The sequence below is a fragment of the Strix aluco genome, chromosome 3, assembly GCF_031877795.1.
Source record: "Strix aluco isolate bStrAlu1 chromosome 3, bStrAlu1.hap1, whole genome shotgun sequence".
Lineage (NCBI taxonomy): Eukaryota > Metazoa > Chordata > Aves > Strigiformes > Strigidae > Strix > Strix aluco.
Window position 1 is genome coordinate 6,078,537 of NC_133933.1, and position 20,280 is coordinate 6,098,816.

The 20,280-nt window shown below is 42.1% G+C and overlaps 1 protein-coding gene across 3 annotated transcripts in view; it reads right to left on the minus strand.

The window, feature by feature from the left end:
- Positions 1-15,378: 15,378 nt before the first annotated feature.
- Positions 15,379-20,280, minus strand: part of TASP1 (taspase 1) — a 90,147-nt gene continuing 85,245 nt past the window's right edge. For all 3 annotated transcript variants that reach the window (XM_074817234.1, XM_074817237.1, XM_074817233.1), the window contains one exon: positions 15,379-16,877. In XM_074817234.1, the coding sequence (XP_074673335.1) occupies positions 16,785-16,877 (93 nt within the window). In that variant the 3' untranslated portion in view covers positions 15,379-16,784. The remainder of the gene's footprint in view (positions 16,878-20,280) is intronic.

Sequence of the window (20,280 nt, forward strand, 5' to 3'; positions counted from 1 at the left end):
AAAGGACATTGAATGACTCGAGCATGTCCAGAGAAGGGCAACGAAGCTGGTGCAGACTCTGGAGCACAGGTCTGATGTGGAGCGGCTGAGGGAACTGGGGGGGTTTAGTCTGGAGAAGAGGAGGCTGAGGGGAGACCTCATCGCCCTCTACAACTCCCTGAAAGGAGGGTGCAGAGAGCTGGGGATGAGTCTCTTGAACCAAGGAACAAGCGATAAAACAAGAGGGAATGGCCTCAAGTTGCACCAGGGAAGGTTTAGACTAGATGTTAGGAAGCATTTCTTTCCAGAAGGGGTTATTGGGTGTTGGAATGGGCTGCCCAGAGAGGTGGTGGAGTCCCCGTCCCTGGAGGGGTTTAAGAGTCGGGTCGACATAGTGCTGAGGGATATGATGTAGTTGGGAACTGTCAGTGCTAGGTTAACGGTTGGACTAGATGATCTACCAGGTCCTTTTCACCCTAAATGATTCTGTGATTCTGTAATTGTACCAGTGTACAGCGTACCAGTGTACAATTCACGTACGGACAAACCTGTATGAATGGTATGAGCTCTGTGCTTGCCCATGCATGGTGTCTTCAAATATTCTCTTCTCAATAAAGCCCTGGGAAGTTAAATGCAAACCAGGCTTGTGACACCTGTCTGATGGTGGCCTTGCCAGCTGAGCTCAGACAAAATGACCTGCATTTGTAAGCAGAAATAAAAATACCATCCTTCATCTCCCCTCCTCCAAACTGCCCACAAAAGCCTACCAGAATTTCTTCTAAAATTAAAATCTTACTCATGCATAAAGGATTAAAAAAAAGAGACTGAGGAAAATACACAACGATGTACACAGACTTGGCAAACACCGGTCTTGGTTTCTTTGTGGGGAACAGGACAGTGCTGGTCTCTGGGCCCTCTTACAGCTATATTTATGGTGGTTGTGATTCTGCTGAAGATTTCATTTTCCCATTCACACAATCCACACAGTCTTCTCCACCTCCTTGCTTCACCTTCACCCCAAATCCAAAATTGTCTGTTTACTTTGAAGGCAGATGACAAGCCCTATTTCCCCTCCTTGGCTAAGATAGTTCTGTTAAGAAAGGCTAAGACTCAAATATGCTTTGACTTTGTTTTTCATGCTTACTATGGACTGAAGAGATAATATTAAAGCTCATTCTTCTCATTTTTTAAAGTGTAAAAGCACTGTTGTATCAAACATATTCATCAAAAGAAATGCTGCTTTCATTTGCACATTGTTACTGTAAAATCTCTCTAAATGACCTACAGAACTGCTGACTGTGATTCTCACACAGGCAGCAAGGACAAAGAATATGGGATGCACAGGGATTTTTTTTTAAAGTCATGATCTGAAGGTAGGAAGAAAGTAATGAGCTACTAATTCTCTGTTGACATCCCCACTGCTGTACACTTTTCTAAGGAGTTACACCGCCGCAGACAGACTGCTCTGAGGTTTTTCTCCCCCAATTCTTTGTGTAAAATAAATAGGGGAAAGCAGCCCATAGCCTCCTTCCAGCACCAAGTGGATCATCAGTCAAGAAATGGATGTGGGACTCGCGTTCCCTCGTGTTTGTAGTGACTGTTGCCTTCCAGAGGTGAGATGTTTGTTTTCCAAGGGGAGGGAGTTTTCCCCCCTGTACATAGACATTCCTCTGGCCATGCACCCGTGGACTGCTATCACTCCTGCACCTCTAACTGTTGCAGATTGCGCATAACCGGAGGAGGATTCAGAGGTTTTGCCCGGGATGGCTCTGGAGCAGATTATTTCGAAGCTCTGCTGTCTGTCCCAGGTGAGCATGAGGTCTATCAAGCAGTTTGGGAGAAGTTTCCCTGCATATCTCAAAGGCATCATTCAACCAAACACTCACCTTCTTTATCCTCCCGAAGACTGTTCTTGCTTCTGCAGCAGTGACATGCTTTCATTTAGGTTATTCAGGTTTAGCATCTTGTCAAAAAGCTCCCAAAGGTCTTGCATTTTGCAGAGGCGGACGGTGCTATGAAAACACAGGAGCTGCACAGCCAAGCCAGGGACGGGCATCTCCCCCCCCGGGACGCCTGAAGGCCCCTCATGTTTCCTGCGCTTCCCTCCATCCCATGGGGCCACGTGGCTCCAAACTCCAAAGTGTTCACGAGTTAGTGACATTTCTACAGGAGAGCATATAGAGTATTAAGCAGCCGTGATTTAGCTGGTGAGGAAGTAATGATTTATAATAACATTTGAAGCAGGTCATTAAATATGACCCCCTCATTGCAAACCCCATGCTGAACAAGATATTTTCTTGTAAATGATTTACCAGCAAGCTTCTCATACTTCTGCCTAGTAGCTTTTCCATAACCAAAGTCAGACTCGCTCACATTTCCCAAGCCCTGGTAGCAGTTTTCCTTCAAACTGTGAAGACATCTCAAGGCTGCTGCAAAATGGTTAGGGCAGCCCAGCAAAGAGGCAGAACGTGGGGCTGTTTGGAGGACATAGTTGCTTTCTCTGATCTGAACTTCACTTTGCTAGAAATACAACCCCAAAGTGTAAGTGAAAGCACCTCAGTTTTAGTTTTCCTCTTTTTTCTGCATCTACAAGGTGCTCCACCAACTCCACTCCTTGTTCTTCTCAAGCTCCCAACACAACATCAGCCAAGCACCTTCCAGAAACGCACCCACAACCGCAACTCGTGTTTGTCTCTTTACAGCCCAGCTTTTCAGGAAGAATTAGTCCCGAACCTTATGGCCACAGCCATCTTGGGCTGCAGAAGTGCAGAGCATCCTGCGGGAGGCTGGCAATTGCACAACAACATAGGGCAGCCGTGAAAGCACCCAACAAACCTACTGCAGTCAAAACCCAGCAGGGAGCGCTTGCCTCCCAACATGGGCAGGCTGCAGCGAGAGAGCAGGGACAGCAGCTTGCTTATTCCCTTCTTTTCCTTTAGTTCCCAGAAGGAAAGTCTGCTTTAATAGCAGGGGGACCAAACTGTTGTGCTGCTGCCTTAATGTTGACAAGCCGCCAGTTTGTAGTGCCAGACTTGAGACTGTCCCAATGCTGTGACAAGGGATATAAAAATCCAGAAGGTTGCTCTTGGGGCACCCAGCTCACTTCTGTATAATTTTCTCTGTCTGACATTGCTAAGCAACCTGAATCTCTACCTCCCATCTACCAAAGAGGGAATGCTGCTCTTCTCCAAACTCTCAACTACACGGCCAAGGTGTTGCTGAGGCTGCAGGGTGGGTCCTTGCCTGCGTGTGAGCACCCGACACCCACAGCAGCCCTGTGTCTGCTAAACAGCAATGCCTTGACTCGTGCAGGGAGGGTTTCTGCTGAGGGCTGCCACTCCTCACAGGATGGCCATAGCTGCACCCCAGCCAAGGCAACTCAAACCATGCCAGAGGACAATAATAGAGCATCTGGAGGTATCCCCCTGTGTGGGGAAACCTCAAATTCTGCTCGCCCATCCTCCGCTGGGAGTGGCCAACTTCAACGTGAATATGCAGTTATCCCTTTTCAAGGCAGAGAAATCTGGGAATCTGAAGTGATCATCACAGTGTTCATATCCCACTTTTACCATCATGAATAAGTTATACTCACGTCCCTCTGAGAGGCATTTATATTTTTGCAACATCACACAGAGCAAACCAAATTCCCACTGAAGTCCATGGAAGCAATCTATCCTGCGCTATGTCAGCTCTGGGCCAGCCTTCAGTCTCCAAAGGACAATCACAACTGAAGATAAGCAAACAAGCTACGCAGTTTTGTTTGGTTTTGCCTTTTAAGTATAATTTTTCATCTGTGTAACTAGAACTGTTCCTTCACAAATGAGGCTGGATCATATTGCATGCTGCTTTTGACAGCATGAGAAACAAAATGTTTGCATTAATTTAGCTAACAGATTTCTTTTGCTTTTTATGGAGGCAAAAAACTAAAACCTCTGCTAGAAAATCAGAATATTTACTCTTATTATAAAGAACACTGCTTTCTGATATTCCAAACATCTGATGTCCCTTAAAGAAGAAGATACTTTTAAAAAAAACAACCAACAAATGATAAGCATGCACAATGAATAAAGCCTTATTCTTGCTTTAGGACCAGGCCACATATAAAAGGTATCAATACTGAAAACATCCAGTATTTGATGTCAAGCACTGGATGTTCTGTAAGTCTGTTCATACTTACACCACAAGCAGCTGGAAGAAGACAACATTTTCAAGAAGGCAGATGGAAGAAGACATTTTCAGGAAGCCAGATAATATTTTCTTTGAAGCAGAAAGTCATATAAACCATACAAGGGAAAACTATTTGCTTGTGAGCATGTTTGTAACCTTAATTTTTTAAATGGCTCCAGCTTTGGACAATTACAGGCAACTGAAGCTGCCCTCGTTGATGCCAGCCTTATTCATGCCTAGCACAAGCTATGCAGCTGCTCAAACACAGCCACTGAGTTGAGCCCAGCATGTACAGAGCCACCAGGGAGATGACTGAATTTACTGGCGCTCAGCATTGGGCTCTAGGTCCTTAAAAACAGAAAGGAGTTTGTGTTGAATTTCAACCTCCCCAAGCAACAGAGTTTTTGCAAAGACCGCTTCACTTTCAGCATCTTTACGAAGCCCCAGGTTGGGAAGCAGCCTCGGTCTCCACAGTTGTGGTGTCACAGATCTTTGCTAACGCCTCAAGCACAACGTGAAGGCTTAATCTGGAAGATGCATTCCCAACAGCCCAGGGGAGGAAACACGGCGGAGGATTTATGTACGAAGGCAGAAAAGGCTGGTGCTCTGCCCAGCTGGGACAGGAGCCGTGCTCACACCTTCACCCTCACGCAGGCTTGTAGTGGAGGGGCAGGAGGGGGTGTGGAGCAGCAAGATGTGATGTTTCCACATGTGTAAGCTCCAATATCGAAACCGTGTCACTGTCTGTGGTACCCTCCTGTGGCCAGGTCTGACATAGCAATCCCCGTGCCACCTGCGACGCCTCATCCCACAGCCATCTCCACGCACTCCTGCACCCACACCGCCACCCGCCACACTCCTTCACCCCGCGTGAGCCCCGCATCCATCCACAGCAACCTCTGGGCCACCTGCAACACTTCTTCATCCCTCACCATCTCCGTGCAACCCCCCCCCCGAGCCACCCGCGGTGTTTCTTCACCCCCAGCGATCCCAACACTGTCCTTGACCCTTGGCCCCTGGTTTTGGAGCGCAGCCCTCGGTGGGCACAGAGCTCTGCTGCTCACTGGAGGCTGTCCAGAGGAGTGGAGCTGTCCCTTCCACAGCTCGGCAGCTTTGGAGGGATGGCTCCTGCCTCTTTTCGCATCTTATAATCCCCTCCAGCTGTCTGTGTGCAGCGGGCAGGGCCCAGGAGCCCCCCACAGCCACTCCACAGCTCCAGCCACCCCCAGCTCCTCCGTCCCAGGCAGCGCAGCCCCTGGCAGGCTGGGCTGGGCCACGCAAGGAAATGGTGTGAGGACACAAGGTGCAGAGGGTTTCCCGCCTCGCCTCGGCCCAGCTCTGCAGCGTGCTCAGCAGAGACGTGCCCCTCCTGATTTCGGAGGATGACGAAGAGGCAGGGGAGCCCAGGGATGCAGGAGTTTTACCCAGCGGGTCTCAGAGGCACCAGCCCCCATGCCCATCATTTCCCTCCACAGTCCAAGCGGGAAGGCTATTCTTGTTGCTGCTGGGTTGGGGGGGGATTTTTCCTTTTTTCTTTTTTTTTTTAGCCTTTTTTTCGATATGGCACTGCGATGCCAACAGATGGAGCTGTTCAGAGCAGAGACCGCTCACTTTGGCAGAGCACGGAGGAAGCAGCACACGAGCAGGGAATTCTAATTATTAAACATAATGAGAGATGAATCATCTCCAGGCAGGAGACAAACTCTATTTACTATGCTAAAGTAAAAAATAAGTCTGTCAACAAAGCTATAGCCCAGAATGGGGGAATCCCAGGATTCCTCCATCTCTGCGTGTGAGGATATTGTGTCCCAGGAGAGAGGAAGGGCTCATTATACCCCTTCGGCAGAAGGTTGGAGCCTCACAGTCCTGTGCTGGACTCACATCATCACTCACCAGAGCTTCAAATCAAAAGGATACTTCGTGCAGGACTTCTTCCTTCCCCCCTGCCTAATCCCACACTTCAAAGCCAGGACACATCAGCATGTCACAGAGCTTCCCCCCATCATCTCCTTGGAGTTGGATCAAAGTCCTCAACCCTCTTCCTTAAACTGAGGCCACAAGTGCAGCATGAAGCCTCCACAGCTCACCAGGGATGCATTACAGGCTCTCAGGAGGACAGGAAAGAAGAAAGAGTAAATGACAGGTGACCCTTCTTGCATTTGTGCATGTGTGTGCATGGACAGTGAATCTGAGAGCTGCATTGTTTCACCACGGAGCAAACTGGAGGAAAAATCCACTGTCAAGTGTTACTGCATTTTTTTCCTGGCAAGATGGACTGAAACAAAATGTATTTGGTATCCTTGTTGGCACGTGACTAAGAAAGAACAAGGTCTTGCAGCCTATCTGCCAGTGAAATATAAATAGTTAGAAAATTTGAGATGAGGAGGAGATGTCAGCTCTCATTTGAAAGACTTATGCCTTTTTGTTATTTTCAGGTAAAGGAGAACTGATTGGCTAACAGGCAAGGGAAAAGGGCTTGTGTCTTCTTTTCAGCCACATGAAAGCTTTCAGCAAAGAAACAAAAGATTATGTGGTATTCCTGTTATAAGCCCTGTTCCAAAAAGCCACTGTATCTACTTTTATATAATGGGTACAGGATTTCTTAAGGCAAAATTACCTGAACATTGCATTGTTCTTAGAAGAAGGACTGCAAGTGCACTAATGGAGGCACATCTTTGATGGAAAATTTGCGGGGCAGAAAAAATGAACTGTATCAGTACAGAAAGCAGATGTGGATCCTTTGTCACCTTCACCAGCTCCACTGTTGCCAGCAGGGATGCACTGGCTTCTTCAGGTGATATTCAGTGTAAGCCTGGCACCGCGTTATTGTGCAGGTGATTTTTACCAGTTGTGCAAAATCTGAGAAATAAAAAAGACAAATCAACTGGTGAAAAAACAAAACAAAACAAACACAACTTTTGCATCAACGTAAAAGGTTCTTAATTGTGAATCGAGCTGTTCTGTAATCACTGGAACAAACAATGCCTGGTTTCTTTCAGATTTGTGCCAACTGGAGCTCACAGCAACCCCAACTGGGAAAAAAAAATCCCATATAAAGGCTTTCTCCTGCATGGATCCTCAAGGGACTCATCAGTCTTCAGGAACTTACTGTAGTTCTTTATCCTTTCTAGCCACATACATTAATTTAACTGGGGAAACTTGATTGTTTACTATCTGTTAATAGTATTGAACTGAGACAAGTGATGCCATTGGGGGAAGAGAGAAGAAAGAGGAACAGAGAAGAGTGGAGAGAACAGGACATAAAGATGGACGTACATAAAGGCAGCACATGCACATATAAACTTTATTTACAGGAGCACACTAGGCTGAAGAAACCCACACCTAAGATTTTCACATGAATAAGTAATCACACTTACTAGCCAGCCTGGCCACCATTATTACTGAAAAACCATTAAAATGTAGTTTATGGAGAATACTCTTCGACTTATTTAAAATGGGGGCTTCAAGGGTTTTCTCAGGCACTAAATTATTCTGCTGACCTCTGACAGTAATTCAGTGCTAGAAGGGGCAACAACATCAGAGTGGTAGAAACAGGTTTTAGTACTCCTAGTACTACGACTGCAAATCATCATGCTGTAGCATTCAGAAAGCATCCTGAAAAAATTGTGACATATCCTCAGGGCAGGATTTAGGCAAAGTGAGTGGTACAGTTCTGTTGGGGTGGGGGGGGGAATTCAACAGGTCTTGTTTTCTTCATTACCTCTCCAGGACAGGTAAAAGGAAGCCTCTTACCTCTTTGTGTGTGTCATTTATAAGACCACCTAACATGTCTGTGGCTCATTCTATTGTGGTTAAATAGACAAAGGACTAGATTTTGAACTAGATCGAAGGCAAAGAACAGGGAGGTGTTGAAAACCTAGCCCATTTCCTCAGACACCTGAACACTTTTGGGTGCCACTACCCTACTACCTTATCTGGTCTTGTCATCTCTACAGAAGTAAAAGCATCTTAGTTTAAAATGAGTTTATGTGACTTTAGAGATACCTAAAATGAAAGCATTTTTTACTCTAGCGAGACAAAAAAGGCATCTTAGTTTCAAAATTCAAAACAAATAAGATAGAAAAGTACTGAAAGAAGAAAACAGCATTAGTTCATATCTGAACTTAAAACTCTGAGTCACATTTTGGACAACAGGATAATTCAGCTGCCTTCTGCCCCTTGTATATTGTTTTTAATGGTGAACTTTATCCTGGGTTTCTGTTCATCATTTGTAGTTGGGAGTTACCTTATTTTTGAGTTTTGTTCTAATTTAGGTACCTCCCTTATGTTGGTCAAGATTCTTGAAATTTACCTGGGAATAACTATTTTCTTGATGTGCAGAGAAGACACTCAGAAATATGCTTCTTCTACCCATTCATCCTTTTCTCTAAGGAATGAACTGGACTGCAGTTCTCAAATTGTGACATTTTGCAAATCATGTTTTGTAAAGCATTTTCTGCTGTGCCATGGCATTTTTTGTCTTCTGGTTTGCTAATTTTCTTTCATGGACATTACATGGCACATTAATGCAATAAACATGGGGTTGAGACAATCTCCCTTCCCTCCTCAGACACACACAGTATTAGTTTCAAAGGCCATCATGTCACAGCATTGGCTGTTAATTACCTCAAGACTTGGCATCCTCTTATCTCCCCAGAGGAGTTCACTGCCTTTCACAAGGGCCAACCTCCAAACTTTGGAAACTGTTTCTTCATCGGGTTGAGAATTGCACTTAACTAGAGATCATTCCTGTAAAATTAGACACAAATGCAATTTTATAAACACAGTGAATTTTTCCCAACACCATCCACAGTGTAGCAGTTACTTCCAGAGATGGACTTGAAGCAATAAGAGCAACATCCAACAAGATGAATAATCGCAGTGAGCGCAACGAGGGGGCAGTTTCATTTTATTCCGAATCTGATTTAACATCAGCCAAAAGCAGGTTATCCCGTCCTCCCCATCCCTGTGCTCCTGTGTTTCCTTTATGCTAGCTCTAACAACCATGCAGCTGCAGGGCACAAAAAATCAGTTCACTGGCCCAAGAGAAAACTAACCTACCAGAAGAATATTTCCTGCAAAGTTTTGCTTTTGGATTTAGTCCTGAAGGGAGTGCTGGGTGCAACTGTAATTGATACTTGGTGGTGTGTTGGTCTCAGACAGTTGCCGGCACCCACCCAGCCGCTCTCTCCCTCCCCCTCCTCCAAAGGACAGTGGGGGGAGAAATTGAGATGAAAAAGTTACTGGGTTGAAGTTATGACAAGGCGATCACTTTAATTAATTTATTAATTTATTGCCAGCTAAAATAGGTTTGCATAGTGAGAGACGAAAGGAAATTAAAACACCACCTTCCCTCGACCTCCTCTTTCTCAGGCTCAACATCACCCCCTCACCCCCAAATCCTCCACCCTCTCCTCCAGGAGGGGCTTGCAGGGCTGTTTCTCACATTTTTTTCCTCATTCCTCACTGTCAGGCACTGTTTTCTCTTTTCTTGAACCTGCTTCCCCCGAGGTGCTGCTGGTGTCGTGGTGGGGCTGGGCTGTGCCCTGCAGTGCAGCTGCCGGAACTGGCTGGAACTGGCCAGAACCGGCTGCCCCGGGCACGGGGCGGCCATGTCTCCCCTCACAGCCCCCCCCCGGCCAGCGCCATCACACTGCCACACAATGCAGTACCCGAGAGGAAAGAGTTCCCTTTTTGTCACAAAAAGTAAAGAAACAACACTTTCAAATACGGACAATTTGATTTCAACTTTAAATCGAATCTCCTCTGGCCCACGGGCAGTGGGGCCAGGAGATTGCCAGCACAGCGTCACACTGCCCAGCTCTATCAGTCAGATACAACTCACATTTTAAGGAAACAATTCTAAAAAATATGTTTAAGAGGATTTCTACTGCAGGTACTGCAGTGCCTCTCTAGAATCTGGAATTACATAGATCTAAATACTGTTAGAGTGACAAACCTTATCTAAACACTGTTAGAGTGACAAACCTTTTGAGATTCAGGAGATGCTTTTGAAATAGGGCTGCATATAGACTGCAGGTGCTGTTCAGTTATTTGCAAACATAACGCTATAAAGACTTTTCATGCAATTCAATGTCTTTGAACAAATGAATCCTGCTACAATCAATTGAACAGACCTCTTGGCGTATCTTGTTGACTCAAAGCAAATGACTCATGTAACAACCAGAAGAAACAGAAATCACGGTGGAATTCCAGGTTTTCTTTTTTAAAATGTGTAGATATATACTCTAGAACTTCCCATCTACAGTACATACAGAAGATGTTACAATCCAGGCTGGTATCATGGTTTATCGGCACTTAAACTTGAACACCGTGGTTTTGCCACAGGTGACTTGTATCACAGCAAACCGAAATCCTTGTTCATGTTTGTGCTGTGATGGGATGTAGTCTGTAGCGTTCAAACACATGCACCCAAAGTGAAACCAGAGCTGTAGAAATGATCACCTTTAGGAAAACTGTTGTAAATTATAAAACTATGCCGAGAGCCCTTGGCTAGTGAAGAGCTCCTTTTGGAGCAGTCATTGCCTGGCTGCATCAGATTATTTGCCCAGAGGAATCTGTGGTTTGGTTCTTCCACTTGGCTTTTCTAGCCCTGCACACCCACCAGATATTCCCAAATAATCCAACAAATAAGCATGAGTCATCAAAACATCTCGCACTGCCTCACTTCCAAAGCCTCCAGTGTTGACATTAAGGGACTCGTAATGTTTGAGTCCTCTAAGAGAAATACCTCCAAGGGTGACGCCATGCCTCCGCCAAAGCTGACAGCTGAGCTCCAAGTGACCTTGCTGGGGACAGGATCTCACCTCAAACATTTGCCTTCATGCGGTGCTTTCTGAAAACAGCATTTTAACAGCTTTGAAAGGCTTTTTGGTTTAGGAAGATGAGTTTAGTTGGTCTCTTTCTGTACGTCTATGTGGGTATTTACAGCAATATAACTGAGTATAATAAACTGGGCGACTCCAGCCTAAATATCTGTTAGGATATATTGTAGCTGATCAGCTCCAAGAGGAATGATGACATAAGCTATGGGGGCTCCTCCTTGTGAGTCCACCTGGATGTCTGACCAACATACACCTGCACACCACGCATAGGAACACCCTTGTGTGCCTGAAGGTGCACAGAGTCTAGTGGGGGCTAACCCTGTGAGGATGTGACACCCTTAGTCCTTAGCAGGCTTGTACAAACTCCAGGATGAGCGCTGACACCGTAACTTCACAGCTCTTTTCTCCCCGGGATGATTACACTATGAGTAGGTTGGAACCTGCCAGCTTTGCCACATTTACACCCTGTCATCACCCTGGAGCGACTGGTGAACTTCGCTCGCTGTTTCTCAGATGCTGTTTAAGAAACAAAGAAAAGCTGCTGCTTCAAACTCTTGTAGCCTGGACCCTAAGGAAACCATGCTTGCACATTCATGCTGTCCATCTGTACGGTTTCAGCAATTCTTGCATCCATTAGCCAATTTCTACAAATCTGGAGAGGCCTACAGAGCTGACAGATGCTCACTGCCTACGGGAGGCTTGCACAAAGCGCAGCCTGAGGGTTATAGGAAACCCTTGAGACCAGCAGCCAAGAGGTAGGAGCCACGTGCACTGTTGGCACTCAGGTACTCTGCTTCTTGCATAACAGACATGTGGATACTCGGCCAAAAGTCTTGTAGCAGGTGGAGGCAGAGGAGCCAGGGCAGTTGACATTTCTGTACTGGGATAGGGAACATGGGAAGAAGAGCAGGATATTACCTTGCAAGGAACTGTGAACTCAAGAGTTGATAAAGAGGCATAGGATACAGGCCATAAAATAAGTGTGTTGCATCACTGTCACACAGGAGCCTTCCAAGGTAAGTGAGGAAGTCACATTTGTGCCTGTCGTAAGGCAGAAAGCCATAGGAAAGCAGGTCTCACTGTATCTGTAGCTCACGTGTTCGCCAACATATTTTATTTGGTTCATTAGGCAGGCAGGAGTGGCTAACAAGACATTTATTGTGTTCAAATCACCATTAAGTGATGCTAATGGTCTTTATGAGGATTTATTGCCCAGGTTATGTGGAAGATAAATGTTCTGTCACTATAGGATCTAAATAATAAAAGTCAGTGTACAAGTCCTCCTTATCTCTGTGTTATCTCGGAGTGAATAATCAAGCACAGGGCTATTAGAGCAGAACAACCTCCCACAAGCTTTCCTGTAAAAAATGAACAAAAAGAAAAGAGGCAAGTTTTATTAATTGGTAGTGCTATCTTTAGACCCACTGCAGGAGTCCTTTACTGCAAGCTATCAGTGATGTCAGCTTCCATATAAAATCTAAATACAATTTTCTGCAAGTTGTAGGTTCTCGGCATTTCTTGGCAGATCTGGACTCTGATATGAGGCAGTGGCGCTTTCTCAACTCACCTGCAAGGCATCTACAAACCCCCCCACAGATACTTCATGTTAAAAGCCATGGAAATTCTCTGTGTTTATCCTCATTTTGCCATAAACCAAAATGCGCCTTTCACATGAAAATGTTGGCCAGGTATAAAGTAACAGTTTATATTCCTTCATCCCTTCCTTATTAGCACTGTGAAGGATGTATCAATTCTTACCCAGATTTCTTGGAAATTCTTACAACTATCTCCTCTTATTCTTTATCTTCTTTCCTTAAAACTAATTTTGTTTTTCACTTTACATTGATTCCCATTCTAGAGAAGTTTCTTTGTATACTCTGCTAACAAGAGCCTTTATTTCCTTACCTAGCCACATTCTAAACTTTCCCTTCAACTCTCCAGTTCTCTTCTAAGTCTTCTCCTGCTGACCAAGCTGATCTGAAAAACAGATTCTTTCCTAAGTCATATTCTAGGTGCCTCTCTATTGAACAGATGGGATTGCAGTCACCTGGAATTACATAGGTCCAAATACTCTTAGAGTGACAAACCTTTTGAGATTCAGGAGATGCTTTTGAAATAGGGCTGCATATAGACTGCAGGTGCTGTTCAGTTATTTGCAAACATAACGCTATAAAGACTTTTCATGCAATTCAATGTCTTTGAACAAATGAATCCTGCTGCAACAGAATGAACAGACCTCTTGGCGTATCTTGTTGACTCAAAGCAAATGACTCATGTAACAACCACAAGAAACAGAAATTACGGTGGAATTCCAGGTTTTCTTTTTTAAAATGTGTAGATATATACTCTAGAACTTCTCATCTAATTCTGGATCATTCTGCTCAAAACTGAGCTGTGAAGACTGTCTGGTTGCACCATTACCACATGCCACTGTGAAATGTTGTACCTGTAACACCATAATAACCAATAGTTCTGGCTTCTTTTTCTAGACTCTGCTATTAACGTTAACACTTCAAGTAACAATAGCAGTTACTGCAGCCTTGCTAATACTCCTGCATTAATTACTGGCTTTGCTTCCTCTTAGGCTTCCTTCTCCTTTCACAGCATCTTCCATACTGTCCTTTACAAGCGAATGGCTGCAGTTTCCTTAAATCAGGTCCCCTCTTCTTCCTCAGTCAAATCTCTTACATTTCACAGCGTTTCTGGAGGTTAATTCACAAGCAGAGCAGCATACTCTTTGTACCTACAGAACACACAATATGGAATTCAAATCACCTCTAAACTTATTTTAGTGTAACAGGCCTCTCCTCCGTGACTTGCTCAACTGCAGCCCTCTGAAGTCACTCATTGCAGAGCCACACTGTTAAGGTACAGAGCAAAGATGAAGGTACAGGAGCAAAGAAGGACAAAAAAAAAAGGGCTATATGTTAGGTTTGGTTTAGGCTATTACAAGCTTTTAGCAGCGAAATTTATTATGGCAGAAGACTGACCACTCTGGCACCAACCTGTCTGCTACAAAATACTCTAGGACACGTAATTGTGTGTTTGGGTATAAAATCAATAGTATTCAAATTGTTTGTATTTATATGCATTTCATCTGGTTGCCTTTCCTTTATAATTTTATCCAGTTAGTGTTGTCAACTGTATAATTTCCTCTTGGACTGCATCTGCTTATGCCAGTGGCAATGGTTACTCATCACGTACAAGAGTTTACAGACCACGTCATCGCAAAGTGTGTCTGTCCTCACCATTTATTTTTCATAAGCCCCTTTTAAGTTGAAAATAGAACTAGTAGCAGAATTAGACCCATAATTAAAGTAGCGTAAGATCTTTCATGGGCTTAAGTAGAAGTTGGATGATAGAAAATTCTGCTCCTGCCAGTCTTCATGATTACTGATACAGAAATTCGTACGTGGTAACAGTTTTCTTCTCCTAAGTACCTTAGCTAGAAAGTCAGCTCTGTACCTGGTTTGTGCCCTGTATGTTGCTTGTGATTCTCAAGACAAGAGTATCCTTTTTTTCCCTTTATCCTCCACCTAGATCGAAGCAGGAGAAGTTGGACAATGAAAAGGCACATTGCCTAAGTAGCTTCCAGAAGAAGCCTGGCTTCTTTGATTAAAAAAAAAAATTAAAAAATTGATCTGAGTATTATAGAGACACAAAAGCAAAGCAAAACTAAAACAGTTGTCTGCTGTTTGAGTTATGATTCTATATGTATGTATGTATACACACAATAAAGTTTTGAGATAGTGCAGGGAAAAAAAAAAAATCATATGCTGGAATCCAAATCTCCATAAAGAGATATTAAGCAAGCAAGGAGAAGAAACAATTGAACAATTTACATTTTACAAGCCATTTTGCCATGCGTATTCTATGAAAGAATGAATCTATGCCAAAGTTTCTATGAAGTCGGCACGGAAAAGCGCTTTTAGAATGAAAGGAGGCTAACACTTACTTTAGCTTTTCCAAAAACAATTCCATTTTCAAATATGGGTACGTACAAACCCATACACATGATCTTCAATTCTTTCACTCACTACCTAGTGAAGCTTCCACACAATCATTTAATGCTGCATATTAGAGTAATTTTAAGGGCTGTGACAATGCAGCTTCATTGTTGCAACATTTCTGAAGGGTTGTAGGATAGTTCTTCATTTCATCAGACCATGAGTCTGAGGATCCAGTCTGATCTCTCAGCACAAACTATTTCAAGACAGGTGCATTCCACTTTTTTGTTTCTGCAACCTGGAAAGCCCCTGTTTCATATTATTTACAGAACCGTATAGAAATACCTTCAACCATAGGGCTACATTGACGTCACAATTGAAAAAGCACACAGAGGTGACAGTATCTCAATATATGCTGTAACATAAGAGCGAAAATGAACTCAGGCTATTAAAAAAAATTTATTAAGATCTTTTTCAATGAAAGATTGGTACTACAATCAATGTAACCATTTAATCAGTCAAGTATGTCTGTTATAGGCAGGCACAACATTACAAAACAGGCAAGTACAATGCCTGATTAAGCGAATACAGTCTGAATATCTATTCATCCACTATTTCTGAAAAACAGAATTATCAAATATCCACCAGGGAAAAAGATGAACTATTTTAGTTTCTCTTTGGCATACTTATCAGGACGATGAATTAATTACAAAAATCTTCTATTGCTGCCAGTGCTGTGAAGGAAAAAGTACTGAACGGAAGATTGTATGTCAGAACTCACTTTTAGGACTCAGGCGATCTGGCTAACATATCAGAACTGGTGACAAATGACAGTTCAGCTGCCAATGCTTCACAAGGCAGACAAGGATTACATTGTTTTATAATGCAGTTTTGTTGAAGGTATAAAAAGAATTACAGTAAATTTATGCACAGTACATACATATTACACACAGTTATATAAATACCCATGCTGTGGCTGGACTTCAGGAAGTTGCTTTATCGATAAGAAAGCTAGTATCAGACCTCCCAACATCCATTTAATACACATTGCACTTCGCATCCAGTAATATGTTCATTTCTGTACCTCTCTTAAAAATAGATTTAAAACAGAAGCGAAGAATAATATCGAATCTTTCCATAAACTTTGTTTTCTTATTTACATTGTAATATTCCATTATACATAAAGACTGCGTTACGATACATTATCTTCATATAGCTTTTTGTAATACATACAGCTTGAAGCTATTAACATCTTGGTTTGGGAACAGAGATATGACCTATAAGACTATTTAAAAACAATTCTAGCCTTAATTTTGCTCTAGTTTGTTTCACTGAAACCATTCTTTGACAAAAAAAAATCCTCCTTATTGGGGAGGAAAAAACCAACCCATGTTTAAACCACCTCTGGATTTCCTTAAACCACTGAGAAACTTAGAAACCATAATCATTTTTGCATAATTATATAGCCACTTCAAAGGCCTGTTACTTGAAAATTTAGAACATGAATGACAATTGTGACCATATCTTTAAATTAATTTTTTTTCAAAAAAACCCTTTCAGTTATTTTTCAAACATAAAACAATGAGAATGCAATCATTAATCATACATATTCTTTGCACAACTGGGAAGAGTTCCTATTTTATTAGGGAAAAAATGAACATGCACACACCCCCATTCACAGAGTGAGAACATAAACTACAGCAGCACTTGTCTCAAGTTATGGTGCACATGGTTGCAATACGGGGTATAAAACAAGAATAGAACTTCCAACATCTGTAAAAACACAGAAAACTTATTGTACAAAAAGTCATTCACATTCTTCGCAATGAAGTGAGGGATCAGCTGTTCAGCTTTCTGGACTCTCCAGCCGACAAACTCCTCCTTCTATTGCCACGGACTGTCCTGCCACGGCTCCAGGAGGAAGTCTTGAAATGTGAGTCTGTGAAAAATTCAAGACAGTATTATCGAGCGAGAAAGGGAGGCAAAATTGTGCAGGACACAAAGCAAGCTTGTAAGTATTGAATGATTAAGCTGTTCCATCACTGAAGTCTGAGAGCAAACTACAGAGCACCTCGAAAAGCTGCAAACAACTGGGATTCTTTTATTTTGTTTGCATTAATGTTTAACACATAAAGGGAAGGACCACGACAGATGTGTAGAAAAGGTAAACTGGATGACCCGGTGCACTGAAAGTAGAAGAAAGGAATATCCAGCGTGAAGACAAAAGAAAAATAACCATGGTATTCCATGGTTTATAGGTCTATTTCTTAGGGAGATTCATAGAAGTTTAGTCCTGCATACAGAAATACACCTTACAGAAATCTTAGACACAGTAAACTATTTGGCAGAGATAAACTAACACTTCAGAGCATAAGGCAACTGCGATGATCAGGATGCAAAGAAGAAATTTCTCTGCATAAAATATCTACTTCTCCACCTAAAAAATACCCAAAGACTTCCTCTAAAATATTTTTTGCCAACCAGCAAATAAATGGACCCAAAGAGCAATTGCGTTTTTGTCTACAGGCGTCTTTTCCATGGAGAAGTTTTAAAAGCAGGCCTTTGAGATGGCTCTGTAATATTTCAGCCAGAAAGTAAAAGCCAAAAAGTGGGCGCATGTGTGTGTGCACCCAAAACTTCAGTTTATAACTGTTGTAACTTAGTGACACTAAAAATCTGTTAAAGATCCTTTATATTCTGAGGCGCATTTTATTACTGATGGGCAAAAGTATTCACTTAGAAAAAGATACTTTGACTTATTTTTAAAAGTAATGACTTTTTTTCCCCCTTGCACATGTTTATGCTGTGAGAACTGCTTATGTTTTCATCCACAGTGTTGATTTTGAGCTACAGCAAGAGCCATGTACAGATACATCGACTGCTTTTATATAGGGCCAAGTGGCTAAAGCAATGTTTAAACAGAACAACAAAAGGAGTCAGAAGCATGTTTCTACAAACTTCACTGTTTCCTACTCTCAGAGCTGCTGAGTGGGCTCTTGTAAAACATGAAAAAAAAGCCTTTGTGGAATTCCAAAATGCAATAGGGCTGATAACAGCATTTCCACAGGCTTGAGGCAGAAAATAGCAATGGCAGGGACTCACCAGCTCAAGCTACGCTTCAGCCACCCCCCCGCTGGCCTTCATTTCCCTCATGAGTTCCGAGTTTCACCAAGTGGTTCATTAATGCTCAGACAATATAACGCTTAAACAATTATTAAATTAGGAACTAGAAATGATTCCTGCTATGATATAAAGGTCACAACACAGAAGTTGCTGGCATTTAGAAATTACAGCTTCCTGTAAGTGCAGCCAACTACATATTTAAGTTTTTATACATACATTATCCCATTTAAAAGATTTAAGTGCTGCAAAATGTATAACTTGCAATGAGGCAATGGGTTGTGACAACAAGTATATAAGTTCAGCAAGCTTAACTTGAATCAATTGAGTGGAAAGTGATTTGAGACTGTAACCACAATTCATTGCATCGAAGAGATGTTTTGTATCTCAGAGGCAGCTTCTTTTAATTAATTTCTTGATAAGGGTATCCTGGTGCCTGCTCTTAGGTGGTCTTGTTTTCAGTTAAATTACAGAATGAGATTTAATTAAAAACATTTAAAGGTTTTCATTTTACTGCTAAAACTCTGATGTCTGGCCTTCCTGCTTGATATACGAACATCTTCCTACTTTGAGAACAGTTTTGGTTACAACTGTGATTTACCACTTCAAGAAGAAAAGATTCTTTTCAAATCTGTTACAGTTTTCCCCCAAAATGTAACTGACAATTTTTGGAGATGTTATTTCGTAAGTTTAAATTAAAAAAAAAAAAAAAAAAGGAAAGAAAATGGAAGAAAAACAAGTGGAAGAAGGATATTTTTATGACTGAGACCCCCAAGACATTTTTCAAGGTCTGTGAAAATTTCTAAATGACAAGTGGGACAGCCTGACAGTGTAGAAGTGGCATTGTTCGATGGTCACAGTAGCAAATTTCCTCAGTGGAAGAATGCCACCAATTGTTTAGTGAAATACTGCAATCAAAGCAAACCAGTGGTCCACTCTAAGGCAGGCATAATTTATAAGTGGGATTGCTTATACAGTGACCAGTCAGAATTATTAGCAGATCATGGTAGCAATACAATAAAAAGCACAGAGCCCAAGGATGCTGCCAAGAGGCATAAGAGAGGAAGCTTCTTACTGAAACAGAAGAAATATTAGCACTCTCATGATTATCTTGAATCTTATAATCAATTTTTTTCATTATAACTACAACAGACCTGATCTGTGTAAATTAGTTTTCTGACCCAAGTTATAAATTAATTTTTTGCATAGGATTGATTTATCCCACAACCCAAAGTTAAGTGCCTAATAGACCCTTATGTAATTGCAGGAGCAAAATGTGAGGCTTCATTAAATCCACATGAAATCTATAGATCCTGTTAATGTAAAAAGTTAGTTAAGCATAATACCCCAATAAGCTTTTGAGCAAGGAAAGGAAAATATACAAGAGGGGATAAGAAGACAGTCAATACCTATCAATACATTATCAAGTAGCTATGCTTAAATAGCTGTCCAAAACACATTTCCTATACAAAAACTCATTTCCTATAAAAGGAAAAACACATTTCCCATATAAAAGACCCCGAACAACTATTCACTAGCATCTGTACATTCCCATTTACAGAAACATCCCAACCACATATAACAAAACCTTTCTTAAAGCCTTTACTTGCATCCTGTTTATGTGCATACTTTATACGACAGAGAAAATACAGATGCTGTTTTACACTGACTACTTATTACTTTCACCAATGGCTGTCTTATGTAGAACAAAAATGAGACAGATCCAAGACGACAGTGTTTAAAATATGTTACCTAATAAGTAATATGAAAGGATAACATTGCCCTGTCAAGACAGCTTCAGATAAACTCCCAAGTGAATTCTGACAATTATATCTCCCTTGTTCTTAGCCATAAGAACAAACTCTAGTAAATAAAAAGAAAGATCAAAGAACATTTAATATTTTTAAATGCAACCACAGAACTTATTTGTACAGTTTGTTACATTTTTATATCCCAACATCATATTTTACATTAAGTCCAGATTGTACAGTGGATTAGGTTTAGATTTTAAAACATAAAAATAAAAAGCAAACAAAAAAGAACAACACTGGAAAGCTTTTAATTGGATTCGATTAGTCCATCAACTTTACAAGTTGAATGAACCCACATCTGGGGGAAATTGTGCCTGGGATCACAAAAACAGGAAAAGAAAAAGTTTTTCTGAATTAATCCTCCACTCAGCTTCATGGAAGCCTCTCTTTGAGGAAACCATATGCTAAGGA